Source organism: Rutilus rutilus (genome assembly GCF_951802725.1).
Source record: "Rutilus rutilus genome assembly, chromosome: 21".
Taxonomy (NCBI): domain Eukaryota; kingdom Metazoa; phylum Chordata; class Actinopteri; order Cypriniformes; family Leuciscidae; genus Rutilus; species Rutilus rutilus.
In genome coordinates this window covers 5,236,322-5,248,373 of record NC_140226.1, presented here as the reverse complement: position 1 = coordinate 5,248,373, position 12,052 = coordinate 5,236,322, and the positions used below count along the sequence as shown (strand labels likewise).

The 12,052-nt window shown below is 37.8% G+C and overlaps 1 protein-coding gene across 1 annotated transcript in view; it reads left to right on the top strand.

Annotated features, from left to right (window-relative positions):
• The window catches only part of atp6v1c2 (ATPase H+ transporting V1 subunit C2), a gene marked incomplete at its 5' end in the record, with an annotated part of 32,744 nt that overhangs the window by 4,852 nt on the left and 15,840 nt on the right, over nucleotides 1-12,052 (top strand). The window contains 2 exons of the mRNA XM_084394017.1: nucleotides 2,197-2,264; nucleotides 11,747-11,832. Of these exons, the coding sequence (XP_084250143.1) occupies nucleotides 2,197-2,264; nucleotides 11,747-11,832 (154 nt within the window). The remainder of the gene's footprint in view (nucleotides 1-2,196; nucleotides 2,265-11,746; nucleotides 11,833-12,052) is intronic.

The following is a 12,052-nucleotide window of genomic DNA, read 5'->3' as shown; positions in this document are numbered from 1 at the left end:
AAAGTCTTAAAAAACATTTAAATAATAAATCAACTCCATAGCTGATTCCAAGTGATCAAGGGCTTAGGACGTTCCAATTCAGCCCATTGCAGTTTCCGCCAATAGTGGGCACTCGTGCAACGTAAGCAATGACGTACATCCGAGTGAACGAGACGGAGGGAAGTTAGCGAGTGAAGGGCATGACAATTTTGGACTGGAACGCAGCCCTAGTATTTACAGCGCATTTACAGTATCAGGTGGTATTATATATGGTAAGGGGCGTTGCTTTTCCGACACATGCTTAAAGCGGTAGACCAATCACAACAGACTGGGTTGACCAATCAGCGCAGACTGCACTTTTCAGAAGACGGGTTTAAAAAAAAAACAAGACTAAGACGGCATCCCAAATCACATACTCTCTGGGTAGGTACTTATTTTGAATAAGTAATTACTTTGCGACTACTAAAAAAAAAGTATGTTCTATCACGTCACTGCTATTCACAAATCATCTCCCGCAGTCTCATGGTATAGTAAAGTGTCCATTGTATGCGCATTACTCTATTATGAGTACTGTGAGTTCGGACATACTGTTTTTCGCCTACTATATAGTAGGGAAGTAAGCGATTTCGGATGCAGCCTAAAACAGAGCGTTCAGACAGACGTTGAAAACAGGTCAAAATAATGATTTTTTTTAACATTGAATGATATAAAAGTATTCTAGTAGACCCCATAACAAACTTATGAACCCCTAAATTAGCATAATAGGATGCCTTTGTATTATTTCACCTAAAAAGTTCACACCAAAATGAAAAATCTTTCATCATTTCCTCACCCTCATGTTATTCCAAACCTGTATGACTTCGGTTCTTCTGTGGAACACAAAAGAAGGTATTTTGTAGAGCCCAGAGTATTTTTGGTGCCTAGTGACTTCTATTGTATGAACAAAAATCACTCACTGAGACATTTCTCTGAATATCTTCTCTTATTAATACAAATATACAAATATAAAATATACAAATATAATATGAGGGTGAGCAAACAATGACAGAATTTTATTTTTAGGTTGAAGTATCAATTTTAATGGTGAAGTGTGTAATTTTGTGAAGTGTGAATGTTTCCAAGCAGGTTTCCCAAACACTTAGACTGTACAACAGTGTCTCCCATTCTTAGTTTAAAAGGCATTATCTCCTCAAACTCAATACTGATGAGCCAGAATCTGACATGTCAGGCTGCTCAAACTATGTTATCAAGGCACCAAAGCACCAAAGAGTGTTACACTTTTTAGGAACTGCAGGAGAAAGAAGTTTATCGGAAATAATACACACTTTTGTACAAAATGTAGGCTATATAACTTTATTTCTTAAGTCAAAAAGAAATTAAGGGTTTTGAGGAAAACATTTCAGGTTTTTTCTCCATTTAATGCAAGTAAATGGGGCTCACTTGACAGTAATAAATTTTTTGACTGACCAAAACCCAGCTTTAGGCAGCTTTAAAGAGCTCCACACAACTCCAACCGACGATCATCTCTAGTGAAACGATCAGTCATTTACAAAATTATTTTTCTTCTCTGAAAATATCTGATTGTTTTGCTGGAGAAGACCCTTATTTGTTTGGTTGGGGACCTGTGAAGCCCTTTGAAGCTGTCTAAATGTGGATTTTGGACTGTCGCAAATAGACTATAGCTGAAAAAAATGAAAAAAAGTCATATACATCCAGGATGGCCTGGAGTAAATAATCAGGAAATGTTAGTTTTTGGTTGAATTAATCCATTAACAGAAGCTGATAGAATATGATAATGGAAAGCACAAGTTCTGCTTACCAATAATTGCAACACGACTCTAGATAATGACCAGTTTGTTCCATATGAATTTACGGAAACAAAAAGAGCTTACTGGTGTGTCAGCTGCTATCTGTCAGTCTATGAATCATTACAGGTGTTAGATTCCCTGCTTCAGTGAAATGTCTCTTTCAGAAGCACGCTTCTCAAAATCAGTTTCAGAATGGTAATTTCAGATTGTAAAAGTATATATGGGCTAAATGTTTGACCTCTTAAAGGTTTAAGTCATATACATTTCTGGGGGACCATGCAGTTAAATGGACCCTCAGGGTTAAAAGCCTCAACATATGAGAGGCAGATAAACCAAATACTTTATGGTTAAATTGTCTATAATTCTGTTGGTGTAGGTTGTGTAACTCTTTGTTATGATGATTATGAAGGTAGGAACACTGGATGTGCTGCTGGGAGTTTCTGATGACCTGTCCCAACTGGACACCTATACAGAGGGGTAAGTACTGTTGCTTTAAAAATATATTTATCTCAGTATGAATGCATCATGTGTTCTTTACTGAACTATCACATTCTTCTATAATGCATCCCAAGTATAATAATAGGATTAACTTTGACTCAGCTAGTTTACAACTTACTGTAAATTTACAGTAATATTTAACGTTTGATTCAAATAATGACATTTTTAGTTAATGTGTTTGCCATCACCAAATCTTATTTTTACCTTGTAAAGCCTGATATATGAAATTACTTTTTTTTTTTTTTATGGAACAGTTTATTGAAACTTTAAATAAAATATATTAAAACATATATTTTTTTTAAATTACATATGTAGAAAGTATCATATTTGAGCCTTCATAGCTCATATAGAATATAGTGAGAATATGGAGCTCAAACTCGAGGGGGGAAAAAGCACCTCAAAATTATTTAGATTCCCAAACTTAGCAAAAATATGCAATTTGGTGTAGTTTTTATATGGCCAAAAAGTAAGATGAAATTCTGATATGGTAAAACAATGACATATTTACACCAGTATAGCAGACTACTTGCATAAAATGCATATAAATATCAGTCGTCACTCTATATCTGTTATGGTGCAGCCGAGGCAAGGAGGAGAAGGGAGAGGTGGATCCAGTTGCAGTACTAAAAACATAATAGCCAACCAAACAGCAAAGACAATACATGACAAAGGGTAGAGCAAAACTGAGGCCTAAAATACACAGGCTAAAAGAAGAACCAAACAAGACACAGGTGAACGTAATCAATTAACCAATGAGTGGTCATAGAACTAACATGGTGTGGTTTAATTCCAGGCTGTGTCACAAGTAAGAATTTCAGATTGATATAACTCAGAATATTTCATCCAGTTTATTCTGCTTAAAGATCAGGGTCCATTACACCGACATTTGGAGGGAGGAGGAGTTGAAGCTGGCCATAGGGTCTGTGCAAAAGACTAGTCTTGTTCTTGTGGCCATAATGGTTTGCTCCAAACCAAATTTAGTGTGGCATCATCTAGGTTTGGCCAACTCACAGAACTTGGTAGAGTATAACAACAAGGGAAGACCTTCTCGGGCAAGATCAATGAAGGCTGCTGCTAGATCCATGTTAGTGGTCCTGTATTCTATTACGGTGTAGCCGAGGCAAGGAAGGAGAAGTGAGAGAGGTGGATCCAGTTGCAACTGCACTCTTAAACTTTTATTAAACAAGCATGGTATTCCGTAACACGGCGAAGCACAAACATAATAGCTAAGCAAATAGCAGACAAAACAGGACAAAGGGTAGAACAAAACTGAGGGCTTAAATACACAGGCTAAAACCAAACAAGGCACAGATGAACATAATCAATTAACCAATGAGTAGCCATAATAAAAAAGGAAATAATCAGGGTCATTCTTCAATTACGGTGGCAAATGGTTTTCCCCTAATTTGCGAAAGTTACATTAACCTTAAAAACAATGAATCATGACATATTTGCATATTCTAGGGTCAAAACGATTTATGCACTGTTAAAATTATTATTTTTATTTTTACAAATGCATATTTAATCGAGTTTGAGAGATTTAATTTGTAACAAAATCTCTATGTACCCGCCACAAATCTGGTATCGTGGGATGTAATTACAAAAATACAAACAAATAAAATGGTTATATTGTAATTTAGATGTAATTTAACAAAAACGATTTATTAAAGTGCCCCTATTATGCTATTTAAAGGTTCCTAATTTTGTTTTGGAGGTCTCCTACAACAGGTTTACATGCATCAAAAGTAAAAAAAACACTTACATTTTCTCATAATATACATTGAACATCATTTTTCAATGATTCTCAAACATGAATGATGATTCCTTTCCGTGAACTTACTCTGCTCTGATTGGCCAGATGGCCCAGTCTGTTATATTTGGTCTGTTGCTCACATCGCGTGTTTCAGAAGCTAAACGCCCATTAACATAACTGAACTTCAGTTCCGTCCGGAGGCTTCCTAAAGCTCAGCGATTGTACACATTGTAAAGACAGTAATGATGACTTCGATTTTACCATATTAATCCCAGCACGAGTCCGGTGATGAAACATTGAACAAACTAGTTCCAAACCTCCATCGCAAGGACAACTTGAGCAGGACGTTTCTCAGTGATACGCTACTCAGTTTGATGTACATTATGAGATGTTTCAACTGTAATTCCTCACCATCAGCATTGACAAGAGTATGTCCATCAACAAACCAATGTGTATATTATTGCGGTGCACACGTGGGAACTGTCAATAATGGTGCATACGTTAGCCCAGCATTAATGTGAACGGCTGATAACATAAACGATAACATAAACAAATCTTGCTCCATCCTTTATCATTACTAGTAGTAAGAACGACAGACATTCTGTATTAATATACAGTTTTAGGTAATAGTGGCCCTCAGTTGCTTAGCAGAAGTATTTTAAGTAAGACAAAGACAGTAATAACGTGAGTTAGCTGGTTAGCCGGAAACTTGCACAATATAAAACGCAAAACTACTTATTTTGAACACCCAGTAGAAAATATATACATCAATATTGAATCATACTTACAGGTTGTGATTCTTCTGAGAAGCAAGCTGGTCCAAATAAACTGGGTACTGACTGACCCACCTTTCAAGAGCAAGCGTTTTGCGAATCTTGCGTTCCGAGATTTGAGAAGCAGTTGTCTGTAAAATGACGTGTTGTGGGCAGGTCAAGTTGGTCGCTGGCGGACATCGCACAACATAGACAGGCATTATGAAAATATATCTTCTAGTGACTTAGAACCGTCACTGTCACACTCACACACCATTTTGGACTTTGTTTTCAGTTTGCACTGTTTCCCTCATTTGTTGTCATGGTTATTAAAGGGATAGTTCACCCAAAAATGAAAATTAGGGCATAATTTACTCACCCTCAAGTCATCCTTGGTGTATATGACATTCTTCTTTCGTCGTAAATCGATGCCGTCTGTGTCACAGATCACCCTAGCCACCATCCTCTTCACTTCATTTCCCAGCACTCTCCTCGGTTCCCACCTGCACATCATTCCCAAACAATCACACCTGCACCTCATCATCACCACCACTATAAAGACACACGCCTCACCACAGTTCCTTGTCCGACCTTGATTGTTCGTGTGTGTTATGTGGACTCATCTCCCTGTCTCCCATCCCTCATCCCTCCCAACCCCCTTCTCCTACCACCTCTCCAGAATATTTCTGAGACTGCTTTATTTTTTTTGTATTTTGTATTTGTAAGCCCCTCTCCAATCCCCAGCCATGCCTGCCACCCAGTCATCGATGCCTGTCATCAGCCCTTCAGTTTCACCTCAGCCTTCTCTCAGTGGAACGGTTACACTGCTGGACAGCTGGGAGACATCTCCTCCTGACTGTGGGGAGACCGTAGCTTCTGCCTCTGTGCGCTCCGCTCCACCATGACCTGACGCTCTGACACCTACGCCTACGCTCCTTCTACCCTCGACGTCAGCAGTGACCCTCGGGCATTCGGCCTCGCTTGGCCCCCTCAGTACGTCGGCTCCGCCTGGGTCGGACATCGCACCACCTTCGCCACGAACTTGCAGGCCCTTTGCTGCCCTCCACCCCTATGGCTATGGCTAGCTCCACCCTCCCTCAGGCTTCACCTCTGTTCTCGGTTGCTCCAGCTCCACCTCTGCCCTATGGATCCCTGCTTTTACCTCGGAGTCGGGGGGGTTGTCGCTACGGCTCCGTCGCGGTTGCCAAGGCCATCGGTGTCCCTTTGCCACCGTGGGGCACAGTCTCAGCTGTGTCCTGGATCAGTTATCAGTTACAGTCAGTAGAATTCGAAATACAAACAAATTTAAATTGAGCTAAATTCATTACAATTTCATGTGTCACACTTTATTAGAGTCTGTAGTGTTACACTTACAGATTTTTTACAGATTTTAATCACAATTTTGATACAGTCTTATTAATATTTCAAAAATCACCCCAGACGTTGAAATGTCTGATGCATATGGCATACTTAAAGGGTTAGTTCACCCAAAAATGTTTATTCTGTCAGTAATTACTCACCCTCATGTTGTTCCAACCCTGTAAGACTTTCTTTCATCTTCGGAACACAAATTAAGATATTTTTGATGAAATCTGAGAGCTGGCTCACTCCTTCATTGGCTGCTAGGTAATCGATATCTGCCATCGCAGAAAAGTTAGTAAAGACATCATTTCAATCTGATTGAAAAGTTTTATTCTACAGGATGTCCCGGAGACGTACAGTATGTGTCGCGTTCTTTACAGTCTGCCTGGAAACAAAGATGCCGTGACGCCAACACCCCTTCAAGGATAAAGAAAGCCGTCGTATTTACAACTGTGACAATGAGCATTTATCAGGATCAACTAAACGCTGGATTTTCAAAAGTATGTGAAGTGTGTAAAGTTCACGGCATAGACTCTTTAAAATATGTCCAAGAGTTTTACACACCAGTCTGTTATTTTAGGGACATCTGCATTACATTTTCACGCCCCTAAACATGACGTGAACAAAACGAACTGTGATTGGTTGCTTTACATGTCAGTCAGACGGCCTCTGGGCGGTCCTTAGCCAATGAAAGCTGTGATGGAGTCCAGACCTTCTGCTGTCAGTATGAAGATCTGGCTATGCAAGACTAGTGCTAATTGTCTTCGTGTTACCGTCTTTCATGGTAAAACCACATACTCCATTTTAACTCCACAGACAATATACAACTAGAAATGTTCTATTTTTAATAAAAATATACCAAGATCCAGGTATACAAGGCTTGCGTGGTGAGCACGTTTCTCTATGGCAGTGATTCTTGGACCCTCCATGCTCGGCAAGAAAGACATAACGCTTTACATACAGGTATGCGTCGCATCCTGGGCATTACCTGGCAGGACAAGACCCTCAACTACACCATCCTTGAGAGAGCAGGGATTTCTTCCATGTTCACCCTTCTCAAGCAGAGACGCATGCGATTGTTGGGTCATGTTGTCCAAATGGAAGATGGGCGCATTCCGAAGGATGCCCTGTATGGTGAGCTGTCACAGGGAACGTGACCAACAGGCAGACCCCACCTAAAGTACAAAGATGTTTGTAAAAGAGATCTTAAGGCCCTTGGAATCAACCCGGACTCTTGGGAAGCTACACAGCAAAATCCCCAGAGTGAAATGAACTCTGCTCAGAGTACATATGATCCCACTCTGAAGAGTGTTAAAGTAACTCTGAATATGAGTTAATGTTAATTAGATAATTTAGTAATTAATTAAGTGATGATTGAGCATTAGTGATGAACACCTGCTGTTAACAAGCAGAATAACTGAAGGTAAGATAAACAACAAGAACTACAACTGACTTCAAACACAGCCTTAGATGAAATCATCTGAAGATAAAAAGAAGACATGAAATCTCTCAAGATCTCAGCAGATCTTACCAGCTTCATTTATTACAAATCAAATCTTTTTCTTTTTTTTAGCATTAACTGAGGTTTAGAAATTGATGTTTTATGGAAATGTTTGGTCACCATCAGTGATGGGAATAACGGCGTTATAAATAAACGGCGTTACTAACGGCGTTATTTTTTTCAGTAACGAGTAATCAAACTAATTACTGCTTCCTCCATAACAACGCCGTTATCGTTACTGTCAATAAAAATGCGGCGTTACTATAATTGAGCTCACTGAAGCGGTTTTCATCCGAGTAGGCTCTCTCTCAGCCATAGGACCTGCAAAGTTTTTTCTCTGGTGTGTGTGTGTTTATGAGGCGCCGTACTGGACAAAAGCGAGGCGAATGCCGCGAGCGCGCTCGACAGTGCGCGAGAGAGACCGAGTGTGTCCGAGAACGCGCTCGACAGTGCGCGACAGAGACCGAATGTGTCCGAGCATAAATACTTTATTTATAAATAAATTACACATTTCAGCATTAGAATAATATCTGTAGCATATCGGTATCATATCATATGCAATGTTTTAATTAGTTTATATAACATAAACTCCAAAATAACCTGCAGGGAATGTTCAAACATATTTGTTTGACGGTTGTGAACACGTGCGGCAAACATGACTAGAATTTGGCTAAAATAAATAACCTCTGATGATGACGTTCTCTGTAGGTTATAAAAATAAACCCCCAAAAGATTATATATTATTTATGTTGATACATTGTTCAGTATTAATATTTAATTTAATAGTTGTCTCTCACATTGTCCCACAGCAACATTAAAATAGTGTAGATTAGTGTACAATGTTTTATAATAATAAGATGTTCTATTTAGTGTCCATTTTATTAATTTAACATTTCATATTGGGGGTATCTTTCTTATAAGTATTTTTCTAAATTTCTTACATTTAAACTTTTTTATTTTTTTTTATTTTTAAGTAACGCAATAGTTACTTTCCCTGGTAATTAGTTACTTTTGTAATTATGTAATTCAGTTACTAACGCAGTTACTTTTTGTGAGAAGTAACTAGTAACTATAACTAATTACTTTTTTTAAGTAACTTACCCAACACTGGTCACCATTATACACCATTACACTGGTGACAAGTATTTCCTTTAGTTGGGCAGTTTGACTCTTGGCTTTTTATGTGAGTTTGTGGTCTTTGTAACAGTGTTTAACAAAACACATAATTTATGGCAAAGGGAACCAGAAACGAAGATGATCATGTGATAATAGTTTTCAGCATCATAAAGTAAAATACATCACTAATCTTATCCCTAACCAAAAGTGGTTATTTCTTATTAATAGATTATATTCACCAACAATACTTTCTTGCAACAGATCAGACATTCATTTAAACCCTGCTAGTGTCTTCTGCTGGTTAGATCAGCATTAAAGAATAATATCAACTGTTAAATAGCATATTGAAGATTAAAATAATATCAGATTTAAAATAAACACCAAAAATAGAGATGAAAAATGAATATTAGTAAGAAATTTACTTTTGCTATGGTTAAATAAATGTTCAGTGATATCTTCCAAAGATTTCAGAATTTTGGCGCAATTTTTTCTCTAGTGTTGATATTGCAACTAGTAAATACACTTAGTTTCATCATGCTAGCTGTCACAAACTGCTCCAAGACACGAAGGTGGAGAATCCAAATGCAGATTTTATTAAGGGGTAATCCAAAGAACAGACAAGGTCAAACACAGGCAGGCAGTCCGTACAAACAAACACAAAAAACAGGCAGGGGTCAGGACAAAAGAGTAATCCAGGGAACAGGGCAAGAAATCCGAAAACCGGGAGAATGCTCAGAATTGCAGTGTGACACTAAAACAAGACTTCGCCGGGAATGATTGAGTGTACTAGGTATAAATAGGCTGAGACTAACAGGGTAATGAGATACAGGTGAATGCAATCAATGATGAGTCCGGGCAGTGAGTTCTGGGAAATGTAGTTTGTGAGAGTGACAATAGTCTGGTCTGGAGTGCCCTCTGGTGGCTCTTATGGGCACTCCAGCTGGTGACCGTTACACTAGCATGTGTGGAAGTATTTAAAACAAGGGTGTGATAACTAGCCCCGCTCTAGGTTGTGCCCCGCTCTCCCCTACTCTGAGCAGAGTTAATTTAACTCTGGGGATTTTGCTGTGTACTGCCTCAGATAGACCTAAGTGGAGACAGGCTGCATTGTAAGGCCTCTCCAACTTTGAGGAGACATTCAATCAGAGGTCTGAGGAAAAGCGGCTACAGAGGAAGGCCAGGAGCCAAGCTATCCAACCTGCCTCAGAGTTCTTCTGCAGGTTTTGCAGCAGAGACTGCCAGAGACCGAGCGTCACAACCGACACTGCACTGGTGATCCTCATCTGGCCTGATCCATGGACTCCTGAGACTGGAGGATGCCTATATAGGGTTAATAACCTTTTTAATAGAATATAGGCCTTGTTCTGTTAGCGTCATGTATTTAATGCAAAAACAAATTCAATTTAATTAATGGTTTTTATTTGCTGACTAACTAAATAATTGTCAGTAATGAAATCTTGTACAAATCACCTAGTCAACATGGAGGAAACTCTCATTTTGTGTGCTCACCTAATGGTGTACACTTAAAAAAAAAAAAATGTTTTATCTCATGCTTCACAGCCAACACAAGCAAGGTCTGAAGTCTACTCTAACAAAGTTAACACTATTCAAATAATTTGCTTAAAGAAGCTTACTCAAAAGTGATAATACACAACTGTTAGTTTGTGGGTTTTGTGGGCTCCCCTTCGTCACATTATCATATCTTGTTCCTACATCACAAATAAAGACTGTCTTACTAGATCAGACAGTTGTGTTCTAGCACGTGTACCACTGAGTGTTTGTGGAAATACTCAAGCTGCTGTAATACAATTATCACTGAGTCACCCAATCCAGTTGATTCCAGTATCAGGTGTCAGCTGACATGAATCGTCCTGTCTCAGCTGCAATGTTTATGTGTTGTGGAAACTGCCCTCTCTTTTTCTCCTTTCTCTCTTACAGTCTACAATATCCATTCAAATGACTTCCAGACAAGGTTAAACTGGGTTCAGGTGCTGGGTTGAATTTTTTGGTCATAGTTCTAAGTGTGAATAGTGGCATGATTTCAATGCTTCATTATTATCCTGACTGAGAGATATTTTTTGCCACTGCAAGATGAATGGAAATTCAATGCTAAAGGTTACAAACCGTATTGTTACATGTCTTCGTTATCATTTATGCTATATTTTTTATCTGATTTCTTTTAAAGTACAAAAACGTAGTACTTAGTAACGTATTCTTTAAAACGAATATACTTAAGTGCAAACTGAATGTAATGTTAATTTCAATAAAATAAAAATATTATAGTTTAATTTTAATAAATTTTTATTTAATTAAATACAACACTTTAGATTGTTTTAAAGAAGGACTTAAGCACATATTTATATATAATTTCATAATTACTTGTCTGTGAAATATGGTTAAAGTGTACTGCTGAATGTATAGACAGCATTTAATTTATAAATTAATTTATAAAAAATATAGTTTAAATTAATAAACTAAAATGTTCTTTAATGTAATTTCTATTGACAATTCTATGTTGAAATGTATTTGTAATTACACATTTGTAATGATGAAGTTGCAACTTAGAACATTAAAAATGCTTTACCAGGTAATCACTTTAAATATAATTTTGAATAGTACACTACAGTTAAAATAATAATCAAGTTTAAAGCATGACAAAAGATTACTAAAACATAATTATTTAAAATGTACTTTAAGTAAAAACTTTTTGACATTTTAATTTGTGAATTTTTAAAAAGAGTAAGTGTGTTAAGAACATTCACTTAAGTGGCCTTTTTTGTTAAAATTATATTATCAGAAAGTTCTGTTACAAAATATACTTTTAAGAACTGAAGCACACTATAAATTAACAATATTGATAAATGCTGTAAAACATGCTAATTCATGATACCTTGTGCCTTAACTAATGTTAAAGTGGACCCTTATTACGAAGTGTAACCAACAATTCACTCTTGATTTCTCTTGCACCATAACACAGTGTGATGCGTCAGACGTCTCAGTGTTCGGGTGAGGTGATGGAAGAGTTCAGTGGAAAACTCCTGGAGAGCATGCTGGCCAATGGAGGTGAGTGAATGCGGAGAACACAGGCTCTGTAACGGCTAAACCTGTTCCATAAGAAAGCAGAGAAGAGCTCATTAGCACAAGGCCACCCCCTCTGAGCCAGGCCATGTTCACCAGTAGATCAAGTTACATATTACATAAACATGGCCTGATGGAAGGGTTTCTATCTGCCTTGCAATATTATTATTTTTTTGGACAGTTAAAATAAAAATTCTCTGTAGTA